This window comes from Oculina patagonica, chromosome 6 (genome assembly GCF_052425735.1).
Source record: "Oculina patagonica isolate OP01 chromosome 6, crgOcupat, whole genome shotgun sequence".
In the NCBI taxonomy this organism is placed as follows: domain Eukaryota; kingdom Metazoa; phylum Cnidaria; class Anthozoa; order Scleractinia; family Oculinidae; genus Oculina; species Oculina patagonica.
The window spans coordinates 15,854,119-15,880,377 of record NC_135763.1 but is presented as its reverse complement, the minus strand read 5'-3'; the positions used below and the strand labels follow the sequence as shown (position 1 = coordinate 15,880,377).

The 26,259-nt window shown below is 37.0% G+C and overlaps 2 protein-coding genes across 2 annotated transcripts; both read left to right on the top strand.

Annotated features, from left to right (window-relative positions):
* Positions 1 to 3,856: 3,856 nt before the first annotated feature.
* Positions 3,857 to 7,170, top strand: LOC144656307 (pyroglutamylated RF-amide peptide receptor-like). Its single transcript, XM_078516537.1, has 3 exons — positions 3,857 to 3,939; positions 5,770 to 5,825; positions 6,099 to 7,170. The coding sequence occupies exon 3, from the start codon at positions 6,106 to 6,108 to the stop codon at positions 7,168 to 7,170; it is 1,065 nt and encodes a 354-aa protein (XP_078372663.1). The 5' UTR covers positions 3,857 to 3,939; positions 5,770 to 5,825; positions 6,099 to 6,105.
* Positions 7,171 to 18,401: 11,231 nt separating this feature from the next.
* LOC144656306 (uncharacterized) lies at positions 18,402 to 19,888 on the top strand. The gene is made up of 2 exons (XM_078516536.1): positions 18,402 to 18,480; positions 18,725 to 19,888. The coding sequence occupies exon 2, from the start codon at positions 18,731 to 18,733 to the stop codon at positions 19,886 to 19,888; it is 1,158 nt and encodes a 385-aa protein (XP_078372662.1). The 5' UTR covers positions 18,402 to 18,480; positions 18,725 to 18,730.
* The last annotated feature ends 6,371 nt before the right edge of the window (positions 19,889 to 26,259 follow it).

Below are 26,259 nucleotides of genomic sequence, written 5' to 3'. Positions count from 1 at the left end.
CTTTCTGAAGAAAGTTGTATTTTCGTGAATAAAACCCATTGGCCTGTTTTATTTTCCTGATCATGTTTGTCTGTGATTTTTACAAAACATGTGCTCTTTTTTTCGGAACTTTAAGTTGTGCAAAAATTCTTGTTTTGAACACAGATGTCACTTCCGGAATTTCTCATCAAAAGATGTAGATTTCACCGCATTGGGTTTCGCTGCTTTATTTTAAAAGGTGAAACTATTAAAAACTCTTGCAATGCGTTTACAATTCGACTCAGACATTAGACACGGATGTCGTGCAGTATTTTTGCGGCATCTTTCCATTATTTTATTTATTTTTTGTCAAAGCTTAGGGTAAAGAGAGACGAAAGTAGAAGGCCAAAGTTTGGCAAGTCAGCCGGTTGTTTCGGCCGGCTACCAGCCCTATTCAAGTTCCACTCTTATTCTGCCATGACGGGTCATCCCTCAACGGGAAATAAATTTCCCCGATTCCAAAACTAAACTCAAAACGCTTGAATGACGAGCCAAAAAATAATTCATTTCTCGAATAAAAGATCGGAATATCCGGAAAATAACAGTACTAGTTCCTCATCAATTAAATCTTTCTTCGCAAGAGTTACATAATAGTCAAGAATAAAATCTTAAAAACACAATTTCAAACTATTCAAAACCAGATTAACGTGCGTCACACGACAGGCAAAATGTTTCAGATGAATTTTTTTTTTTTATCGAAAACGAGACCAAGCAACCTTTTGAAATCGAAGACTTTCAAAGCCATGACATGCATTCAGGCCGTGATAAAATTTAATTAAAATAAAATTCAATTGGTATTTAATTGGTATGAAGTCACCTTTTTATTCGATAGCTTTACCGATCTCGTAAAAAAATTCCATTCAAGTTTACACCAATACTGTACATTGCCAATGTTTTGCTGACGTCTTGAGAAGTGCCTTACTAACGTCACCAGGCAAATCTAAAATATATTCAAAACATGTTGTGCAAACATTCTACTCTTTGTGACAGGCGACTTTGACGCCCAACTGTGCGGAAATGAAAATCGACACACTTCTTGCTAGATATATATCAAAAAAGTTTTAAAGTGGAGTCCGCCTCAAAAAATGTACCGCCAGATCACACTGCTATTGCCTATTTGTAGAAACCAGCAAAGCGTCTAGTTTCAAAGTTTCCCACAAAACCATTGCGTGACATGAATGACGTTACCCCTTTTATTTACAAGAATAGCTTCAACTTGTCAAAGCAACTACAGTTTCACAATGGTGATTATTAGTACTTTACCCCTTAAGCTTTTTTCTCTGTCCTCCCGCCGAAGCAAAGAAGAGAACCAGATTGCAGATTAGCCCAAAAGTCGACCCAGTGTGCCTACAAAGATTTACTTTCAAAACTGAAATGAAACCGATTGGCCCAGGCTATCTCCGTCGTTTTTGGCCGGCAGGAGACTATCGTCTAGGACGACCAAAGGGTAAACTATAAATCGGCCACGCCCGATTTATAAATTCTTTCTTGGTCTTCTCAAAGGACAAGCGATGCTGTTAATGATAATGTTGACGATGATGATTATTAAACTTTTTTCCCTTCCTTTATATTATTTTTAATTAAGAAATCACTGGTTCTGTTTGTGGTAACATTTATCTCGGTGATGTTTTCCATGTTTGGAAGATGATCCAAAGCGTTTGAAGTTTACTTCCGCTCGGCTTTAATTGTGCTTCCATTCGGATAACTGTATTCAAATCTGAGGCGATGAAGTGAGCACATGTTTTCGATATGCAATTTCCCATGCAGAGTACTTTTTGGCCAGTAAGTTTATTAAGAAAATAAGGTTTCTCGAGGTTTTGCTTGAAATCCATTTTCCTGTGAGCGTATTCATTTTGTTAATTGGAATCCCCAAATTGTTCTTTTATCTTTTAAAAAATTAATTGCCAAATATTATTTAAACGCACCTTTTTATGTTGCCATAAATTTACTTCAGAATCACCTTTTCGGGCGAGATCGACTTAGTCAATTATAAATGATTTTGGCCGCATATTTTTGACCAAAGAAATGAAAGCCAATTATAAGGCTTATTATAAAATGTGTGAACTGATAAAGAAATGCTCGGTTGCAGGTGATATGGACAGAGATAGATAGATAGATAGATAGATAGATAAATTGTTTATTCAAAATCACAACTAGCAGCTATAAGGTGAATTACTTGTGTTATGTTCATATGCTAAAAGTTCAAACTTATAAAAATTCCTAACTATATCATAAGAAAAAAACAAAACAAACTATTACTGCCAAAGCGAAGAGCCATATTTAACATAATTCTTGGTAGACTTCCCCAACGTCTCTTTTTGTCGTATAGATTTACATAACAAGTTAGTTCATTATTTATTACGGGTGTTAACATTTGCAGATGTCTTAAAGCGAAAAAAGCGCATTCCCGCCGTATGGGGAATTAACTTATTACTTACAGTCCTGAAGAGACGAACGCTACATATAAAAAGACCTTGCGTTACCTATGTTTTTTCCTCTTCGTAATAGCACATTTGTAAACGTCTTGCGTGCAATTAAATATCTTAGCGCTTTTGAAAAATATTTGTTCTGTTCCATACAGGCTTATCATTGATGATTTTGTCAAAACAAGATATGCAAACCAAATAAGGATAATTCATTGTTTTTCTGCCAGCTTCAACCACAAACAGTCAAATTGTAAAACGCGGTGTTCTTCCTCCCTATTTGCTTGTTTCGTTCTCTTCCCTTTTTCATACTAGTTACTTCAGACTTTTAACACCTTTTGCATGTCTTCGATAGACTTCGATATAAAAATAGGTTTTTTAGCAGTTAGTATCTTCATGTTAATTAGTCCTTAACCATCCGTGCTAACAGACGCTGGTATATCATATCTTTGAAAGCTCCTAATTTCAGTCCAGGAGAGAGATTAGTAGATTAATTAGCGTGCAAAAGAACGGAATTTGCTCAAGCTCTTAATGCAAGTATTCATATTTAAATGTATTCGAGGATTAAACGATTGTATATGACAAGAATTCATTTGCAACTCAAGGCCTGCTGCACCGTGTAGTATAAAAACCTTCCTTAATTAACGATTTGATATGTTAAAGATTTGATTGCCCTGTTTACCTTAACATTTAGATCCAAATTTATTAGGGATTCTTCCCACATCTAGTGTTCTTATCATTTACATTAATTTTTTTGGGAATTACATCAATGGTTCTAATTTACGCAACATTTTGTTAAAAGCGTACCCCGTGTATTGATTGTCAATGCCGGAATTAAATTAATTCTAATTGGATTACATTTCGATTGATTTTCTCTTAAAGAAAGATCTTCCTTTCAGATTTTACAAATAAGAAATTGTTGGCAATTTTAAATTTTATACTTAATAAATCCCTCATCGCTTATCCAAATAACAAACACACCTCTTGGTAGAACTTAACATATAAAAGATGTGTCAAAACTACAGGTTGTGACGTAAGTCACAACAAGGGAGATAATTACCGACGCTTATATTCGTGGGTGTTTTAGGGAAGTAAATAACAAAACAAAATAAAACAGCACAAACCTGCCTCATCACATTGAGTCAGATATATAATTTAGCGAAGGTGCAACTGTCCTTCAGAAACATTTCCTTGTTTTGATGCCGAAATACTGTTCACTATGCTCGTTTTGCCACATTTATGAACAGGTTGTGTGTAAGTAACTATATCTTGTTAAATTTTTGTTTTGTTTTTGTTTTGTTTAATTTTGAAATCATAACAAGATAAGTTAACTACATCAGGATAATTATATTTCCTTTTCCCTAGTTTACCTTTTCCATAACATACTTATTCATTTAAGCTTTGTTCCATTTCAGTTCCTATCTGTCACAGTTCGCAGACTCCTGGCATGGCATTTCTTTGAAAACTGTTCACTACAGCTCATTATACTTCGAAATATGTAAGTGATGACAGTGTTTACATTTCACATTAAATTTAATCAATTAGTTTGCCACGAGTACAGAATTTGTCAAGCACATCTTAAATTTGAAAACGGTATAAATCCCTCTTTAATAGTTGATGTGTAACAAATTTGCCTTTTTAAACTGTCTTTTGACTTTAAAATTTAAAAAGTAAAACTCGTATTTAATTCTTTAAACATCCTTGGCAAATGCATTAATCGTTCATAGATTGCATTTACTTGGTATCATATTTATCCTCTACCTCTTAAAACTATCAGCGGTTAATGAATCTCGAAAACAATTTAATAAAAGCGTAAATTGAAATCCTTTTTTTTTAATTTTACAGAAATATAAAAGTTTTCAACGCAGTTTATTCTTATAGATAGAAAAAAATGAAACTGACTTGTTTTGGGCGCAATAGAGCGATTTTACAAACCTTGATATTTACGTGTTAATAAGAATCGTTAAATGCTAATGAGGAAGAACAATACAGATTTCCGAATTTGTTTTTATACCAGCGTGCGTACTACCTATGTCTCACCTGATATGCTAAAGGACAGTAAACAGAACTTCAGTAATCTAAGGCCTCGTCCACACTGACCCGAGTAAATTTGAAAACGGAGAAATTTGAAAACGCCGCGTAAAATGTTTTCCGTCTACATTAGCCCAGGTAAATTTGAAAACGATACCCACTTTGGAGGGCGTTTTTGACAAGTCCCGTTTTCCATGACCAAAAACGCCGTTTCAGTTTGGACGGTTGGCCTATCCGGGTAAAAAAGTTCCGTTTTCAAATTTACCCGTTTCAGTGGGGACGGGGCGTCTTTTTTTAAGCGGTGGTGAACGGTCCCTCAAAAAATCTCGTCTCGCAGAATTTTCAAGCCATATTTCAGCGGTCTTGTTGTCTCAATTTTCTTGGGACGCATTTTGGAGTCTCCATTTCTTTTGTAAGGCTAAAAAAAAAGGTCTCAGGCTCGCAGAAAAGATATCAGTTTCGCTGTCTCGCGAAGTCGCGAATTTGCTATTCGACAACTTTTCCATTGGCCGTTTTCACACTAGAAGACGGACAAATCGTCCAGACGGACAAGTCGTCTGACGATTTGTTCGTCTAGTGTGAATTTAAGACGGCTTTTAGACGACGTGTCTGTCCAGACGACCAAGTCTTCTTCAAAACTCGTCTTCCCAGGCGACCAAATCAAAGGACAAATTCAGACGACTTGAACGTTCAAAACTGTGTCCGTTCAATTTTCACACTTAGACGATTTGCCCGTCTTAGACAATTTGTCCTACTCTAGTGTGAAAACGGCAATCGACTCTGATCCTTTAACAGCCTAATCTAGCGGTTAAAACTTGGAAAATTATTAGTAGATAAGCGAGCCACCCGTGCACAACTGTGGTGCGTGCGCTCTTTTTTGTTCACCTCAATAGCATTTCACGATTCCCATTAGCATGTAAGAATCGTGGTTTGTGAAATCGCTCTTATATGTCGCAAATACCTGCAATTTAAGTTTGTGCTTAAGCTTACGTAAAAGCAAATTATCGCCATCTGATCTAGAAGAGTGCATTTACAAGATGAAAAATTAGTTTAACATATTGCTGTGGGCGATGTACTTTTCACATTGAATTTAAATAAGACGTTCGTCAGTGTAAATGACTTACAATGTGCTTTTTGAAAACAGGATAAATTTACTGCCGTAAAATCCACGACAATATAACATTATTTTGCATGTCTATGTGGAATAGTTAGCACGATTTTTTAATCAGGTGAATACATCCTCAATTTCGCAAACAGCAGACTTAACGTGTTTATTGATTTCTGTTCATCCTCGTAGGTCGAAAAAGGTCTATTTTGATGTAAATTGGTCTCAGTAAATCCCATTAATTACAGGTAAATGAAAATATTTTTTTTTTCATTCAGTGAATACCATACTATTGAATGCCTGCGTAACTTTGAAGGAAACAACTTGCTTAAAACACGATTCTAAATCATTAAGTTCGTGTTCTAGACAGGGGGTTTTATGTCCAATTAATCGAAACTGAAAACTTAATTGTTCAATCGCTGAAACACATTTTTGGTTTCAGAAGAGTAACGTTTTCTCCGCATCAGTAATTAAGTAGCTAAGCAGTAGAGTTTTAAACCATTTCATATATCATTTTGCAGGAACCCTATGGCTGGCATCGTAGGCGTGAACTCTGGTGACAGCAAAAATGTGTCATTTTTGGGCAATGTTTCAGGGCAGGAAGTTGAACCGCTCTACATCTTTTTACCAGTGGGATATACGACGAAACTTGCCTTCCTGATATCAGCGATGATTTTGGGTGTGGTTGGTTTCGCAGGGGGCAGTTTAATAATGTATTTTGTTTCTTCAAGGAAACAGGCGCTTTACTTGCGGTCGAATCGCTTCATGAAAAATCTAAATTTTTACATAAAGAGCTTAGCTCTTTCTGACATGTTATGCGCCTTGGTAACGCTTCCCCTAAACTGTATCCAAATTTATTTTGACATCTTTCAAAGTCGCTGGGCCTGTAAGATAGTTCGCTATTTGAGCATTTTGTTTCCTGTTATTACTATTAACAATTTAGTAGTGATAGGTGTGGAAAAATATTTCTCGTTAAGGAGAGTGCCACGCACTCTACGAGCTTCAACGGTTCGTAAGTTGATTTTCCTTGCCTGGGCCATTGGATTTGCTATATCTCTGTTCCCCGCTGCAACATTTGCTACAATACGATACGACCTAAACGAGACACATTTCACAGTTGTTTGCAAGTACGACAGAGAATATTTGCCATTTCAAGTTATGTTTCAATCATTTATTGTAGTAGCATATGTTCTCCCAAGCATATTCCTCATTGTGGTGAATATCACATTAATAAGAAGGGTGTGGATCAAAGTAAGAATGACTGTTTCCATCCAGGTGAACAATCCAATCAGGGCAAGACTGAGGGCTGCAAAAATTCGGGGAACATTACTTCTCGTTACAGTTACGTTTGCTTTTGTCATTCCCTATTTTGCATATTTGGGATACGTAACGTACAACACGATCGCAAAACCCGATATTGACTTTAAAACAGATTTTGTTATTCGCTACGCAAGCGCGGTGCTCGCATTTTCCAACTGCGCTATCAATTTTGTTATTTACGTTGTGCAGATGAAAGATTTCAGGGTATTTCTGAGGAACCTTATTTGTGGTTCAAGCTCTGTGGAACAGCCTGCAGAGAATAACCCCTCTTAGGAAGGGACATCGGGAAATTCTATGGGGTGCATGGAAATGCGTAAGATCGAACCAGGAGAAGAAATATGTGTTAAATAACGAGAAAGGTCACTATAAACAGTGTAAGAAAGGAAGGAACTTGGTGGAGAAGGTGGGTGGAGGCGTCGTCTGTCGGCAAAACAAGATTTCTTTTGAACGCAATAAATTCTTAAATGAACGTAGGTTAATTTACTTATCCTAATATCGAGGAGATTGTGTTTGTTAGCTTTCGAAACCCATAATGGAAATGTTTGTTTACCATGAGCAAGAGTGGTGCAACCTCTCCTGTAGAATCACCTTCCTTTCCCAGCCCTGAGTGAACATTAAACAAGAAGTTTTGGTATAAAATGGGGTCAGGGCTGCCTATTTTCTCATGCAGTTGTCAGCCAATCATCAAAACGTTAAAATATAGCAGAAAACCTGCGTTTTTATAACAGTACTATTAAGATTGTGCGAATACAACAGCAACTTTTATCGAAGTTTTGTCGATTTTAATTTCAGGAGATTTTGTTGCATCTTCATTTTGCAGGACATTTGACTCCATTACTGGCCAAAAGAATTTGCACTGCCTCCCTTTTATAGCAAAATTTCTTGTCTTAGAGAAACATTTATTATACTCTGAAGGAATTGAGTCATCCACTAGAGATAGGTTTATATTACATTGTAACTTCAATAGTACCACTGTTGTGGGTAGTTTTGCAGAAACAATGGCAACGTTCATTCATATTTTCATGACCCTCTACTATACGCCACTGAGACACCGCCGGTGTTTTAGAGTTGACGACCCTCAGTTTAGCGTGTACTTTAAATGGTACAGATCCTATATCCTCTCCTTATCGATAGATATTTTGGCAAAGTCTGCCTTAAGTGTAAAATCGTGGTGAACAAGAACATTATTTTAGGACAGTTTGTTGACGCGTGTTATTTTATTTGTTCTAATTAAGACGGAATCCATCAGGAAATCGAGTAATGTTAATTTTAGTTGGACAAAAATCAAGTACCAGAATAATTTAAATCATATTGCGTTATTTTCTACCGTTTTAAAAATTTAATGATTTAAGTAATTTTCCGTGACAACATCAGCAATAATATCTTATCAGAGGCTGGGAAAATGAATTTAAAAGTTGACAAGAACCATGTAAACTAATCACGTATAGCTGTTTTGTAAAATCGTCTTTCAAGCAATTCTGTGGAACTTCGAAATTTGTTTTGGTGTTTGGTGTTGTAAGAAATGATTTCTTATGATAAGATAGTTGGAACAGTGACACAGAAGTTTGCAATAATATGTAAATAATTTTGGTACATAATATTTTCCAATAAATACTCTACGTTCTGGCGGATTTCGTCTTAAATCTTTTATTTGTAAATAGTATAACTTGACTTATATCTGTATTTCGTGTTTATCCAGTTAACTTGTATTCAAACTTAGTATTATATTTATGACTTAGTATTGTATGGCAATCTCTGGCCGCGAAGAAAAAAGTACAGTTGAATAAAGTTTTAATTGTCATCCAGGTTATTGTTATGGAATACAGGGCGTCTCCCTTGCATGAAATCGTATTGTATTTTCTCTCTGCTTCCAACATAAAACAGTGTACCTTTTAAGTTCACCTTTTCAGTTCAAATCTAGAAATTACTTCTCATGAAACCCACGGCACCACAGCACTATAATTGGTACTTTTTTCCTTGTAGCGGTTTCATTTTTCTGCAATGCGATGATTTATGTAAAACGATAAAATATTTTTGTCCCATGCGTAGCTGCTAAACAAGAGTAAACATAGATCACTATCGCAACATTCTTTTAATCGAAAGAAGCTGCGCAATCTTGAGGAGAACACTAAGATAATTTATCGCTGCACAGGACGTTACCCTGTTCACATTCTGTATAAGCTTAACAAAAATCTGACGTACAGTAACTTACAGATGTTAAACTGAATTCAAATCAGACAAAACATAAAATCGTCCGTCAGGTTCACAAGCAGAAACAAAGTTCTAGGGTGAAAGTATTGGACTGACAATAATACAGTTGCGCTTATTTCAGCATTTAAATCATTTTTCATTTCGTTTGATCGAAAGAAATTGTTATTATTTAAGAATAGAATATAAAATAAATAGGAGAAATATTTCCCCATGGAATTCTTAAGGCCAAAAAGTAAATGGACAAGTAAATTTGGAGTTTCGCCTCCTTGACGACGATAATGATTTTTACAAACACGTTAAAAGGCGACAAAGTCCTATATATATCTATATAATTATGGATATTTTTTTAAGAAAGGATATTAGACATATTAAATCACGAGCAGGGTTCAAGCCTGTTTCCCGCTGTCAAATTCCAACTTACCAATACCGTTTTTTTAACGTATGTGACACTGGTAAGACAAAAAGAACGCTCACAAACCTCAGCAAAAAGGGGGCAACAATAAAGAGTAAGTGGCAAGTCCGGGAACGACAGAAAACGTTAACAAGTCAAAAGAGCAACAATTTTGTATCCTACTTTTATTTCTTCCCTGTTTAATATATAGTCTTACATAATTTATCCTGGTTACAAACAATTTAGCCGTTGGTTTTTAAATAACCTCAAATGATATGAGCTCATAACATATTAATCCGTGTTAACATTAACCCTCTGTTATTGGTAACATCGGAAGCAAATTCTTCTCCCCATGCAGATGACAAAAGTGCCGTCCAGATTTCACTAATAAGCTGAAGATGACGTTTCGGGACTAATAGGAAAGGCAAACAATACCAACAATTTAATATATCTTATATTTATATATAACAACATGAAAGAAAACCATAAAATAAACAAAACCCAAAAATACAAACGTTTGCGAGCACTTTTAACTTCCGAGGATAATTTTTCAAAAACACGCCAGGAAAAAAAGGAACCATCGATGTAAACAGCCCTATATTGTTATTTAGATAATTCTATTGCAGTACAACTCAAAAGGTTCTTTTGACAAAAGCAACGTTTGGATTGCTTGGAGCAACTTCGGATTCCATGGCAACTTTTGGTCAATTAACTCTTTAAGAAATTTCGAGCAACCTATTTCTGGAAATTTTGAGCAGCTTTGTGTCAGCATTGAATTGCAGTTATGATCCCAGGGCACTCACTTCTTCTTTTTATTCATCATTTTAATAGGAGACCATTGGTGTGAAATGTGATGATCGAATGCATAAACAAGCACTAAGTTTCAAACCTCGAGCTCGAATCAAACGACACGCGTATATACTTTGATCCAAAAGATCGTTATTAACTTACGGGTTATCCCTTGCCTGGTCCGCGTTCTGCAAAAGAAGTCAAAGTATTAACAGCAAGAATTAAGAACAATATATTCAAATGTACAATATACCTTTTCATGCCGTTTATCATCCTTTTTGTTTTTGTTCAATGTCCTTCAAAACTCACATTCGGCGCTTGTGTTTGTACAAGCTGACGAGGCAGATTAGCATACACACAAGTAAACGAGTTTAGATAGATTGGCTGAAAACTTTCTATATTTTAGTTCATTAAGTTAGGCGCTGTCAACTTTTCTGGTTAATGGTTTTACTAAATAATACAAGTCGTTTCAATAACGTTTGAGAGATTTGTTTTCATAAGAAAAAAAAAGTGATTTTACCATAGACCAGTTTGATCGAAACCCTAGCCTGCGCGACAAATATAGAACAAAATTAAAACGACAAAAAATTACCACTTCAGGCGCTTCTTTCAAAATGTTTCTTTCCACCATCTGAAAAAAAGTCAAAATATAAAGTATGAATTAAATAAACGCCATCTAATAGATAATTCATTGTATATTTTGGTTTAATAACACACGTTAAGTTCTTCCCAACAGCGTTAAAGGTCGCTTGCAGTTCATTTTACTGCACTTAACGGCGGTGATATATGTAGCCTCGTAAGTGTCAAATTGGAAGAATCATGATTTTGTGGCAGAGTTTGCGTATCGGTTAGAAGACAGTAAACTGTAATCCTGTCAAAAACTGACCAGTCAATACCTCTAATGTGTCATAAAAGAAGCCGATTTTTTAATTCAAAGTTTGCCAGCAAGTTATGATGATTTAAATCCGCAAATGGAACAAATAGAGCAAAAACGACGAAAAAAAAAGACTTGCCATTTCAGGCCCTTCTTTCAAAGTATCTGTTTCCTTCACCAGCTGATCCAAAATGTCATCATTTCCGTTATCATTCTCTAGACTGTAACCAGTTGACAGGCAAAGCAACACAAAGAAGGCGACAATTCGAGCATCCATTTTGGCTTGAAAATTTCTGCAACTCAAACACAAAGATAAATCACTGATAGCTATTAGAAAGCACTTAAGAGACTTGTTGTTTATTCCTTTCGCGCTCGCCTCTTAATGCTACCCTGCTTTTTCTTTTCCCTCCTTCCCTCGCCCTTTCCATTTCCGTTCCATCCCTTATGAGCGAGCGTGAAATTACGTGACAAGAAGTTTTAAAGTAGCTCTGTTTAAATTTGCGAAACAAACAGGAGCAGGTTCACAAAAAGAAATTACCGTATTTTTCTTTCCGCCCTGGGCGCTCCTGGGGGGGCGCTCGGGCGCTCGGGCTGGGCGCTCCCGCGGCCCCCCTGGCCCCCTCTCGGCGGTCCCCCCCCCCCCCGGGGCGGTCGGCCCCCCCTGGCCGCGCCGCCGATTCGCTGCCACTCACTTGACGTTCGTACACCAAATCGAGAGAAGCCACATTACTCACCTAGCTTTTAGTGTTGTAAGTTCTTGTTACAAGTGTGACTTACTGCACAAAAAGGCTTTTCTTTTGATATTTACCTTTAAAGTCGGCCAAAGCTTCGTTACAGGTTATTTCTCTGTAAAGATCTAAATGTGACGTGTAGCTTTCTGTCCTTTCAAAGGATTAATAGGGTAGGTATGTATTCGTCCTTTTATGGGGAGGAATTTCATTATCGTGCATGGGGAGGAAAACATAACGACGTCACGTCATAAAGCATTGTTGTATCTCATGAATAGAATGACTGACAGGACTTTTAAAAGCGTCTAAGTGTCAGCTTCGCAAGGATCTTCACAAGCAGAAACAAAGTTCTAGTGTGAAAGTATTTGAATGACAATAATACAGTTACCGTCATTTTAGCATTTAAATATGGAGTTTTGCCTCCTTGACGACGGTAATGATTTTTACAAACACGTAAAAAGGCGACAAAGTCCTATATATACATTTATATTGTTATGGATTTATTTTAGAAAGGATAATAGACATATTTAATGCAACCTCGCTCTGTGGTCAAAATTTGAAAACTTTTATTTCAAACCTGTTTCCCGCTGTCAAATTCTAATTTACCTATACCTTTTTTTAACATATGTGCACTGGTCAGACAAAAACAACGCTCACGAACCTCAGCAAAATGGGGGCAACAATTCCGTGTTCGACCTTTTCACGTGCACCAGGTGATAACAAATATCTATGAATGACTATGAATTTCAATTTCTTTTAGAAAATAGCACGAAGTAAATACGTGCGCTGATTGGTTAAAAATTGTGTTTCTATTTACCTACTAGAAGACGGTCTTCCATGTTCTATAAGAAAATAATGCACGCTTGAGGTCTATAAAAGCTGCTAGTGCATGGATGCCCGAGCCGTAGGCGAGGGCATTCAGCTGCTTTTATAGACCTCAAAAGTGCATTATTTTCTTATAGGACATAGGAAAACCATCTTCTAGTGGGTTTAGAATATAGCATTAAAAGAGCACAGAACTTACAAGACTCGCGGCCGCTCACGGCATTTACAAACGCACGCAACATCGGTCAAAGTGAAAGTTTAGTTTATTCTTTTCTTTGGCGGCTTCTTTATAAATAAAACAAGATACCATTTCATTCATATTTCCTATTTATAGTCCTTTCTCCGACTACCAAAAGATTCTCACAAAGCCGACAAATCTAGTTGAAATACTTACGCATTTAAGCCTACTTCAATTTCATTCAAATGAAAAATTTCCATGCGTTCGTTTCGCACCAAGTTTTTCAAATTCGCCACTAATTTCGATTTAAAAAGAACAAAAGTGGAGTATTCTGTCTTCAGATTGTGGCTAAAAAAGGTTTCTTACCTCAAAGCGTTTCTAGAGTCCGGCTTGTTTTGCTAAATAATTTCCAATCAATTTCGGCAGTTCACGGCAAAATAGTGGCGTACACAACTCCAAAGAAAAACAACAAATTTCAACGATTCTTTCTTCATCTGTCGCTTCCTTTGGCACTGTCTTACTTCCATTTAAGCATGTAAAACGCTTCTGATAAAACTTGCTGCTTTAAACCAGGCATAACTAATCGATGATCAATGACATCAATTGGTAATCAATGAGTAATCGATGGGTAATCAGTTGATTAGTCATTGATTATTGGCGATGATCAATGAGTAATCGATGACTAATCGAAGCCGAAAAATTTTGTGGCCTATTGATAACTCATCGATGACATCGATTACTCATTGATTTAATTGATTACCTATGTTATTAATAACTCATCGATGACCCATCGATTGCTCATTGACTACTATACTGCGCACAAAAGATAAAAGATTTTGCTTTCTTGTACCATCTTTTTCGTTTGTGATCTTTTTTTATCTGTGTTAGACGTATTTTTCTTCATAACTGGCGTTCCTGTTGACAAATTACGCATTCATAAAAGGTCACATAACCTTCCGGCATGTCCGGCGAAACGTGAAGTGCTTATCACAAAAACAGAAGCTTCTTAATTGTGCAATATTTCACTTTACCCAACTCTTTATTCAGTAACAAAACAACTGAACAGGAACCAACCAGTCTGAAAATGAAACTAACAAGTACGCTGACAAGAATCGACTATGTGGTTATAGATTTTGTTCGGTTGATGTTTGCCAGCAAAGTAAAACTGCTTCGGCTTAGGAAACAGCCGGCATAAGTAGTTACATTACGCACCGGAATAAGATGATACCAATGAGTAATGAATGAAATCATTGACTTATCAATGCAATCAATGACTAATCGATGCAATCGATGACTAATCGATAACCAAAAATTTTGTGGCCTATCGATTAGTCATCGATTACTCATTGATCATCGGCAATAATCAATGACTAATCAACTGATTACCTATCGATTACTTATTGATTACTCATTGATTTTATTGATGTCATTGATGTCATCGATTAGTTATGCCTTGTTTAAAGCAACATTTAAACAACAAAGCAAGAGAATAGAGGTGAAGTCGACGAAGTCGCGCGTCCAGCGAAATTCGACAAACAATTCGCACATCCGGGGTACCGGGCTTCTATAGTTTCAGCTATGTTCTATTAAAAATAATACCCGCTAGAATTCCATCGCGCGTATACAGCGGCTATATTCTAAAACTCGATGGAGACACTGTTAGTTGTCGTAGTAACGGCAATCATTAGTCACTTCGCTGGAATAGTCAATGCATAAAAAAAACAACTAAACTTAATTATAAGGTTGATCTTAAAACAGGATTCTTACATTCCCTCCTCTTTCTTCTTTTAATTTATATGCGATCGCCTATCTGTCAGGAAGTTTCAAAGCAGGCCTGATTAAATTTGCGAAACGAACAGAATCAGGTTTTCAAAAGGAAAATATTGGCTGCCTGCCACTCATTTGACGTTCATACACCAAATCCAGAAAAGCCACATTACGTATCTTACTGTTAGTGCTGTACATTTTTGTTTATAAATGTGATTTACTGCATAAGAAGCTTGATTTTCAATATTTACCTTTTAAATCAGTCAAAACTTCGTAACAAGTTATCTCTGTGTTAAGAACTCGATATGATGTGATCTTTCTGTCCTTTCAAAGGATTAATAGGGTAGGTATGTTTTCGTCCTTTTTTGGGGAGGAATTTCATTACCGTGCATGGGGAGGAATACATAACGAGGTAAACGTCATAAAGTATTGTTGTTTCTCATGAATAAAATGACTGACAGGACTTTTAAGCTTCTGTCAGCTTCACAAGGATCTCCAGAAGCAGAAAGAAAGTTCTAGTGTCAAAGTATTTAAATGACAATAATTACAATGGCGTCCATTTCAGGATTTAAATCATTTTTCATTTCGTTTGATCGAAAAAAGTTGTTGTTGTTTAAGAAAGGAGTTAGAAATTAACAGCTGAAGCTAACAGCACTGATATGCAACTGGCCCCTGGGGTCAAACCTTGTAAGCTGGTGAGAGGAGAAATATTTTCCCATGGGATTCTCAAGACCAATCGATCATAAAGGGAAATGGACTACGTGTAAAGACGAATATGATGTTTCGCCTCCTTGACGACGGTAATGATTTTTGCAAACACTTTTAAAGGCGACAAAGTCTTTTATATATCCATATAATTATGGATATTTTTAAGAAAGGTATTAAATTGTGAGCAGGGTTCAAATGCAACCTGGCTCTGTGGTCAAAATTTAAAACCGATACCATTTTTAAACGTATGCGACACTTTGTCTTTACTAAGATCTAATTTCGTGGAATTCAGAAAGGAGTGTTTCGATAAATTTTCTTACTGTAATAAAAGCCATTGTTATAGCCCAAAAGTGGGAGGGGAGGGGGGGGGGGTGCTAAAACCCTTCCCTGGCTACGCCCCTGGGTAAAGGATATACGTGAATATGTAACAATGGAAGGAAAAAATTGTTCTTGAATCAAATTGATTTGCTGTGATGTTATAAACGTATCCAAACACTTTTATAAAATGAAAAACTGAAAAATTCGCCAGACATGTACACTGAGATATATTTATGTGTGAACATTTTGTGAGATTGATTCCACTAAATTCTGGACGCGGACATAAACTGCTGATTATTGCCTATTATCAGCTTCGAAATCCTAATTGATCAAGATCTTCGCTATAGTATACAATGTGTACGGGAAATTACAGTTTAGAGCGTAATATATTCTCACCAGGTCCACCCACACATAAAGCCAAATGGACCGAGATGCACTAAGATATGGGAGAATCGGCCCGAGGCTTTGCGAGTCGGCAGACCATGAGAGAATATGTTCCATCGCTGCGGGGAGGAGGGTGGGGCGAAATCTCCAAGCAAGGGTACTGCGACCTAAATTAAACTTTACTGGAACTGGCTGAATTATCAAGCAGGCTGCTCTTAAATAGAATGGTGAGGTCTGTGTGAATGCCGTGTACTCCACTGGGTCACGCTGGGAATTTTAGGTAGCGTATCGTGGTAAATTTTGGCTTTTTTATATTCGTTGGTGTTTTAGGAAAGTGAATAACAAAACAAACCTGTCCTATGGACAGACCTTCGCCAAAATGTACGGGAAACTGCAGTTTGGGACGTGCCTTGTCATAACAAGGGAGATAATTACTATATTCGTGGATGTCTCAGAAATGTGAAAAACAAAACATCACATTGAATGAGGTAAATCCGGTAATGAAAAATAAAAACAAAACAAAACTGTATGTCTTCGCATCACATTGAATCGGGTATAATTAAGCAAAGGTGCATTTGTCCTTGAGAATCACTTATCCGGTTTTGATGCCAAGATACTGCTCGTTTTGCTTGTTTCGCTGCATTTATGAACAGTATGTGTGTAAGTAACCATCTCTAATTTAATTCTTGTTCTGTATGAAACCATAACAAGATATGTAGCAAAATAAGGATAGGTTTTGTCTTTTTTCCCGAATTTTCATCCATGGTGTACAAATTTATTTGAGCGGTATCTGTTCCATTGCAGATCTAAGCCGTCGGCAAAGTTTGCAGACGTCTGGCATGCCATTTTCTTTGAGACTTCTTCATTACAGCATTATACAGCGAAAAATGAAAGTGATAGCAGTGTTTAAATTTCAAATTGAATTAAATTAATAAGTCTGCACTAAACAAGCACTTAAATTTGAACGAAAACCAGTTAAATCATATGCTTTTTTTCTCACAGCAAGTGCTCTCCGAAATATTTGATTTGTTACAAATTTTCTTCTTGACTATCTATTAACTTAATTATTTAGTAAATTTGTATCCAAAGTTTTTAGACATTTCCGTGTGAGATTAAACTCGCGTTCAGTGCTTTAAACATCTTTCATTACTGATATAAACAGATTTTCAAGGCGGTTTGTTTTTTCTCTATTTTGAGAGCAATAAGTCGCAAATGCCTGCTTTTTAAGTCTGTGCTAAAAGCCACTTTAATACGATAATACCCAGGATAATGCAAAAGTACTTCTGCACGTGGGGTAGCACCACACATTCGCAGCTGTAACAAATAGCCAAGCGCGCGGATGACGTAACGACTCAGACAAAAAAAAACAAAATGGCGGCCTTTTTTCATAAAACACTTTCTAAAACAGCCGGTGTTCCTAAAACACTTTCATAAAACGAAAACTTCACCTAGATTCGTTATATTTCGCTCAGAACACGCTGATGTTTTCTGAGCCTTGTGGGGGCTATATTCATTTGCATTCTGTTTTGAGACCTCGCGCGCTTCGTTATTGAGAACCTACTGTTTTTGTCTTCGATATCTCGAACCCTCGATTTCTCGAATCACCTGCCGTGAGAACTCGTAGCAATAGTAGTTTCCCTTGAACTTACGTCACACAGTCGAACACTGCAATTTTAATTCCGATTTCTAAAACAAATTTTCCTTTCCCTTGAAAGTTCGACAAATACGGATTACGCTTAAGCCTGACAGAAGAGGTTTTATTGTTATTATTTTTGCCTTCTTATACCTGGGAAAAAGGAATAAAGACGCAAAAACGTAAGTAAAAACAGGAAAAAGAAAAAATAGTATACCACATGATAAAAATATACATAAAGATTTTGAGAGTGAAAACCCAGATGGTCACTCTTGGTTTTGACTTTGCTTTGATGGAAATAGACAGATTTTATATAATTAGGAATCTTTTTCATCATTTTGTAGATCTTCATCGTGAAAGTGAAGAATCTTCTGCTTGCTCTCAAGTGCTGTCGACTAACGTCAGCAACTGAAAATGGGAGACACATTTCGCTGCAAAGCGGTAAGTGATACCATTTAACTTATAGATGGTTTATTTTAGCAATGTTTTAATGATCGATTGATCTTTTCCTTGCATTGAAAAAAATGTTTAAAAACGATATATATAATTTGTAATTATCGGTGTTTATACTAAATAATGTGTTATAAAATTTTTAAGATTCTTCTCTGTCTCCACTAACATCCACCAATTCATTCTTCTTTGCCCAAACATAAACATCAACAGTTTTGCAAACATTTAACTTCATGTGTCGCATTGATTGTTTTTTCATTGTCATACTGTAGGTCGAAAAAGAGTCTCTTTTTTGATTGCATATTGATTTCAGTAAATACCTTGCAGGTAAGTGAAAATCTGGTTGGTTTTTGTCATTTAATAGGTAATTTATTATTTGAAATTAACGTTCATGCCATAATAATTTGTTTATGCTTGATAATATTACATATTATATACATAATATATACATAACGTTATCGCTGCGCTAAAGAAACGAAAGAAACATTAATTTTACAGACATGTCTGGGTTCAAAGGGTCAGTGATAAATTTGAAAGTGTCTATGAACCATTAACTCTTATAAATTTCCAGGTTCCTATGGCTGGCATTCCAGACGTGGATCTGGGCGACAGCAAAAATGTCTCCTCGTTGGGCAATGTTTCAGGACATGAAGCTTCACCGCTCTACATCTTCATACCGGCGGGATTTACGACAAAGCTTGCCTTATCGATATCAATGGTGACTGCGGGTGTGATAGGCTTCGTAGGGGGTAGTTTAATACTGCATTTCGTTTCTTCGAGGCAGCAGACACCTTACTTGCAGTCAAGTCGCTTCGTGAAAAATTTCAATTTTTACATAAAGAGCTTAGCTCTCTCAGACATGTTATGCGCCTTGGTATCGCTCCCCCTAACTTGTATCCAGATTCATTTTGACATCTTTCAAAGTCGCTGGGCCTGTAAGATAGTTCGCTTTTTTAGCATTGTTTTTCCCATCATTACTATTTTCAATTTAGTAGTGATAGGTATGGAAAAATATTTCTCGTTAAGGAGAGTGCCACGCACCCTACGAGCCTCAATGGTTCGTAAATTGATTTTCCTCGCCTGGGCTGTTGGATTTGCCATAACTCTGTTCCCCGCTGTTACGTTTAATGGGATAAGACACGACCTAAACGAGACACATTTCACAGTTGTTTGCAAGTATGATAAAGAATATTTACCATTTCGAATTATGTTCCTTTCATTTATTGTAGTAATATATGTTCTCCCAAGCATATTTCTCATTGTTGTGAATATCACATTAATAAGAAGGGTGTGGATCAAAGTAAGAATGACTGTTTCCATCCAGGTGAATAATCCAATCAGGGCAAGACTGAGGGCTGCAAAAATTCGGGGAACATTACTTCTCGCTACAGTTACGTTTGCTTTCATCATTCCCTATTTTGCATATTTTGGTTATATAACGTACAACTTGATCGCCAAACCCAAAGTTGACTTTCAAAGAGATTTTGTTATTCGCTACGCGAGCGGAGTGGTCGCACTTTCAAACTGCGCCATCAATTTTGGAATCTACGTTGTGCAAATGAAAGATTTCAGGGTATTCCTGAGGAAGCTTATGTGTGGTACAAGCTCTGTGGAACAGTCTGCAGAGAATAACCCCTTTCATGTGGGGACATTGGGAAATTCTATGGGGCCTATGCGCAGGATCGAACCAAGAGATGAAATATGCGTAAATAATGAGGAAGGTCAGTACAAATAAATATTGAAATAGAGGAGCTTGGGTGGAAAAGGGGGGTTGTAAGCGCTGTCTCTTAAATCTAAAAAAAATCTTAAAATTAAAAAAAATATATGAATACATTTAATTTACATCTTCAAAAATCGAAAACCAGTTAAGAAAAAAAAAAAAAAGGGGGGGGGGGGAAAAGAAAAAAAAAAAATAAGATAAGATAAGATAAGACTAAGATAAGATAAGATAAGATAAGATAAGATAAGATAAGATAAGATAAGATAAGATAAGATAAGATAAGATAAGATAAGATAAGATAAGATAAGATAAGATTCACTTTTTAGCCAAACGTGCCTGATATGTAAAATTGTGGTTAACAAGAATACTATTCTTGGACGGTTTGTAGATACTAGGTTTCGAAGCAAAACATTTTCGTTCGCTGCGTGCCCATTTTTGTTGTAATAAAGTGCCACGATCATTAAACCCAAACGTTTCGAGTTTTGCCCTTCATCAATGGTAATTTTTTCATTTTTACAAGTGCTCGCATGCTCGTTTTTTAGTGTAGGTAGGTTTTTGAAAAGTGCTCGTTGCTCGCAAGGCTAATTTTTGTCAATGCTCGTGCTCGCAAAGAAAAACGCTGTGCTCGCATGCTCGCAAATGCTCGCAAAGACCATTTGATACCCCTAGTACTTATTTTGGCCAACATGGTGGTGTAGAGACTTGGCATGCCAAAAATGTTTTAAATAGTATCACTTGACTTAGATCTGTATTTCATGGTTAGAGCGATTTTCTATTGTCATAAATTATAAAACCAAAACCAAAGTAATCACTTGGGCCAGTCATAAACGACACTGGCAATATCCAGAGAACCAATCAAAACACGAAGCAAATTCATGTAGCCGACGCAAAGCGCGGGAAACGTGCGTCAGTCAGTCACCGTGGATTGATTTCGGTTTTACTTCTTATTGATTGAGAAATTGGCACCAGTTTTTTTAAACCAATCACAAAGCGTAGTAGTGCAAAACCAAAGCAACGCAAGTTACTTTCGACATTCATTAAAAATTGCTCCATCCAGTATTTACTTATATTTAAGAATTGTTTGACTATGTATAGCAAAAAAAAAAAAAAACAATTTAATAAAGTTGTTTTTGTCATCGTCATTGTTGTGGCATTCCCTTGTATTAAAAACGTGACATAATTGGCTCGCTGCTTCCAGTACAAAACTGAAATTTGTTATTATTTTCTGTTGGGTGGCACTCGTACAGTTTAACGTATTAATCTATCCCGGCCTCCACATTAGAATAGCGCACTTTACACGAAATTGTTGCGTTTCTCGCGATTCTTTATCAAAAATCACTTACTTTCTCATGACTTGTGACTATGCACTAATCGTCCATAGCTCTATAGGGTGACTTGATTAAATGAAACAAAACCACAGCACTATTACTGGTATTATATTTCTTTTACCTGTTTCATTTTTTCTGCGATGCAGTGATTTTTTAGAACAATAAAATATTACTTTCCTATATGTAGCTGCTTACTGAGAGTTAACATACACTGTACATGTTCTACCATAGCACTTTTTTAATCGAGATAACCTGCGCGATCTTTAGGAGCCGTTAACACTTGCATAATTTATCGGTGCATGTTCTACGAGCAAGGAAGTTTCCTGGTTAACAATCGACATAAAATGTACAGAAATTTAGAATGCACATTACATTATACCGACCAAGTGTTTAACCCTATTCAGACCGGGCTTTTTTGGACCTTCTCAGACCGGGGAGGGGAGGGGGGGGGGGCCTTCGGAAGTCCCCTATGTAACTTCCAGAATATTTAAGCAATCACCATGAAACTTGTAGGATGTATTGTATGTCCGAAACTCTTTCTTTTGGTATACGTCACGTGGGATGGTGACGTCACATCACGTGACAATTATATCATGATGTCAAAACAGCCGCCATCTTGGATCCGCCATCTTGGATTTCAAAATTTTTCCAAAATGCCAGAAAACCACCCAAAATCACTGCAAAATCCTCAAAATAAATAAAAAAGTGCTTTAAACCCGTAAAAATGTAAAAATAATTCCATTTAAGTTGATTTTTATTAACAGAAACACGCAAAATTACAAATTTGGGAAAACACGCCTGTCAAAATGCCGTTGCCATGGTGATGTCAAGTAGGCCTAGACAGATTGTGCTCGCAAAATCATGAAAAGTTGCTCTTTTTAAAGCCAAAAAAGTTGCTAAAATGTTGAGACAAGAAAAGCATTTTCGTCCGCGGTCCCTTGCTTTCTATTGTCGCTAAAATGTTGCCCAAAAACCCAAAAAGTTGCTACTAAAACTTCAAAAGTTGCTACTTTAATATATCATAATATTAACTTGACAAGAGGTCAGGCTTCAGTATACATCGTTTTATTGCGACAGCTCTGTTTCGTATGGACCTAAATTAATAGGTCCACACTCATCAGGCAACTTTAACGACTGGTTGGTTAAAGTTAAAGTTGCCTGATGAGTGTGGACCTATTAATTTAGGTCCATACGAAACAGAGCTGTCGCAATAAAACGATGTATACTGAAGCCTGACCTCTTGTCAAGTTAATATTATTTATGCTCCTCGATCAAATGAGTTGAGCGCTCTTCAAAATACATTCTTCCCAAGAAAGAAAGAATTTGTACTTTAATATATCAATATTTCATACAAATATTATTAAATATCATCAATCATTGTTCTTTTTGGATAATTGGAACTTAAGAAAGTTCAATATATTAATCTGAAGTGTATATCTTGGGCACATGTATATTATAAAAGGCTTGCACAGTTGCAGAACAAAACTTAATATATTAAATGCTCTTGCATCTTATTGAGCAATGTCAACAAATTAAAGAAAATAACGCCAATGTGCGTGCTAAATACTCTGTTCAGTCGTTTTCTCCGGCGTCCTGCGATATTAAATCTATTAAATCGCCGTCCGCCATTTTGAGGAAGAACACGCTGCCGACGCTGGGCAACCAGGCCAAGAAAGCCTGGGCGACCAGGCAGTGGTAGTGAACCGAAAATAACTGGGGACGAGATGGGTTTATGATGTCCTCTCAACACCTCCTCAACACCCGTTCCCTGCTAGTATGCAAAGTATCAATGTTTTTACAGAAATAGATGTTTCCTTTTCAAAATTTCAACCACATGTTAATTTTTGTGATTTTTTTTTTTTTTTTTTGCTGCCCCAGTTTCCGAGTAGCGACGCAAGTGTTTACGACATAGTGCCTTAGCTCCCTAGCGAACGGGGCAGCCAACTAAATTATCAAAGAAGTGTATGGTTTCTTCACAACTCTTGATCTGTTCGAAGAAACAGTAACCGCGTAACGAGTCAGACAAATATTATATGAAACTGAATACCCACTAATGAGGATAAACTCTACTCTTGCCTGAATCGACGCGAGGAAGCGGAGCAGCGAGGAAAACGACAACCTTACATAACCAAATAAATAATAAAGATGGTAAATGTTAAGCTTGGTGATCGATAATGAAAATTAGTTGTTCAACAATTACACGAGCATGGGACAAAGAAAAATCCGAGTCCCCGACGGGAATCGAACCCATTACTACACACATGATGATTTCGACATTGTTGATCCTAGCAGTATGCAGGAGCTCCATTACCAGAATCACGTCGACAATCGCTATAAACGATCACTTTTAAGAACTATGTTTGATCGCGCCTGTCTTCCACGCCGGATCTCTTCGCACAAGAATGTAGGGAACTAAAGACCACATTCCTGAAACTGAAATATCCCGGGAAATTAATTGACTCTGTCCTTAACAGATTTCATTCCTCTCAAGACCAGAACGAAAGCTGTATTGCGCCAACGGACAGCCCGGTACGCATCACCTTGCCATTCAAAGATCAAAAATCGGCTGACTACGTACGTAGAGAACTGTGTGACCCAGGGAAGAAAATAGATCGTGAAATAACATCAGTCTTCACAAGCAAGAAAATCTCTGAAGAATTGAAGTTCACGGAAACAAAGCCCTCTCTAGTAAACCAACAAAGTGTAGTATATGAATATAAATGTAATTCGTGCGATGCGAATTATATTGGCTTCACGAGCCGCCACCTTCACCTGCGCATCGAGGAGCACAGATACTCCGTAATTGGTAAACACCTTCAAGAACAACACAATCAAAAGCCGATCGACCTTCACAGTCAATTTGCGAAAGTTTGAGTGCCTAATTTACGAGATGCTCCTAATAAGGAAAAAGAAACCATCCCTGAACACTCAAAAGGACTCCATTCCAGCGAAACTGTTTACTTAGTTATGCACATTTTTCTGTTTTCCACGCCTCATTTATTGTAATTTAGTTTCACACTTTCCTTTCTATAAATATCGTTCTGTACCATGTAAAATTTGCATTTGATAATGGTGACATGTCGTCGCCGAAACGTCATGTACTTTTAGCGTTGATATTTATTTCTAATTCAACGGAAAAACTATCTTCAGACACATGGTACCGCAATGGGCACAAAAATGACAGTACCTTTTGTCAACATTTCAATGGCCGCGGTTGAATAAAAAATCATTGAACGCCGTCCAATAAAGCCGCTAATTTGGAAAAGATACATAGATGTTGTCTCGAGCTAGCAAATAACTATCGTCCGACCATAAAATTCACGGCTGAAATTTCAGATACAGAAATAACTTTTTTTCCAAGGGCATACGATTCAAGAAAGATTCAATTTTTGATGTGCGCACACACTTCAAACCGACAGAAACTTTCCAATACATGCATTTTACCTCCTGTCACCCTCCAGGTGTCTGGAAAGGTTTTATCAAAGGCGAAGCATTACCATTGATTACGGCTCCTGAGAACCAATCCTTCACAATCTACATTTGAAGAAAACATTACAAACTTCAAGCGTAGATCCTGCGACAGAGGTTGTCCAGATAACCTCCTAGACAGGACCCTCTCAGCGAAAGAATGTCGGCCCTACAGAAAAAAAAAAAACAAAAAATTGGCATAAGAATTGTAACAGAGTACTGTCTTCAGTGCCTAATCTTAAAAACATCCTTATCCGTGAGCAAATGTCATTTAATAAAAAAATCAGCCTTTACTAAGAGGGCTATTTAAGACCCTCCCCTACTTTCACACCGTAAGGGCAGGTCTTTGAAGGACGTACTCGTTAAAGCAAAAATTTGAAGGTGACAAACGTCACGGTTTGGCCTGTCAATTTTTTGAAACATTATTACAAACATTCCCAAGATGCCTTTTGCAGCTCGTAATAATAATCATCTCGAAATTAATTCGCCTGACACTCAAGTACGTAATGTATTTCAGTTATACTTTAGAGGCTCGGAAAGTTAAAAAATATACATTATTGAAAGTAGATTGGTGTTCCCTTGTTCCCAACAATCTACTCAAGAGTTCCTTTGTTCCCTGAAAATAATTTGAAAATATCCCCTGTTCCCTGAAAATAAATGCTCCAGTTCCCTTGTTCCCTAAAACCCCTGGGAGGGGCTCAGTCCTGCTCGTCGTGTAATCGGGATGATGTTGAGTAAAGAAGACTTTATAGAACGCTTATTTGTTCGTCATTTCTATGGCCTCCATTTAACGTTTTCTACGCCGTGGAATTGTCTTTTGAGTGACTGAGTATCCGCCCAGCCTAAGTTAAGGTAGCTGTCATCTTCGACTGTTTCCAGTTTCTGTGAAAGCAAAACATAACGGTGCATGTCAGCCACATGTAGGCACGGGAAATGACCATGAAATGACTATTTCAGGGTCGTAACCAGGTATATGGGATCAGGGATCACAGCCTTGGGATCGGGATCACAGCCTTGGGATCGGGATCACAGCCTTGGGATCGGGATCACAGCCTCGGGATCGGGATCATGGACCCGGGATCCCGGGTCACAAGTCATGGGATCCGGATCGGCCAATCAGATGGGATCAGAATGGAATCAGGGATCAAATGTTGCCACATTTTGGGGATCAGGAATCAAAATTTAAAGCTAAAATTTGGGATCAGCGATGAAAAAATATACCTGGTTACGACCCTGCTATTTCCATTCTCGCCATCGTTATGAGTACTTTTCTACAACATCAAACTGTTTTTATTGGTTTCCCTAACATCTAAGAGTGTTTTTGTTTTGGTTTCTCAAAATGGTGCTTAGAATAAATAACGGTGTCATTTATTTTAAGTGTTGCCTGACTGTCGAGGATGTGGTGCGTGTCACCCCTGACGTGACAGTTTCAGGCACCGTGACAAATAAGTTTGGACATGAAAATTAAGTTGTTCTGAATTTACCTTTTTCTTGCAGATCAATTACGATCGCAGAATCGACAAGTTGTGAAAAAAGGATGAAAGGCAACTCATAAGTGTTTTAAAAATATATACATTCTTGTACAGAAAA

What these genes read in the sequence shown, in the direction of transcription:
- LOC144656306 (XM_078516536.1), top strand. Translation starts at nt 18,731, where the DNA reads ATGGCTGGCATTCCAGACGTGGATCTGGGCGACAGCAAAAATGTCTCC.
- LOC144656307 (XM_078516537.1), top strand. Translation starts at nt 6,106, where the DNA reads ATGGCTGGCATCGTAGGCGTGAACTCTGGTGACAGCAAAAATGTGTCA.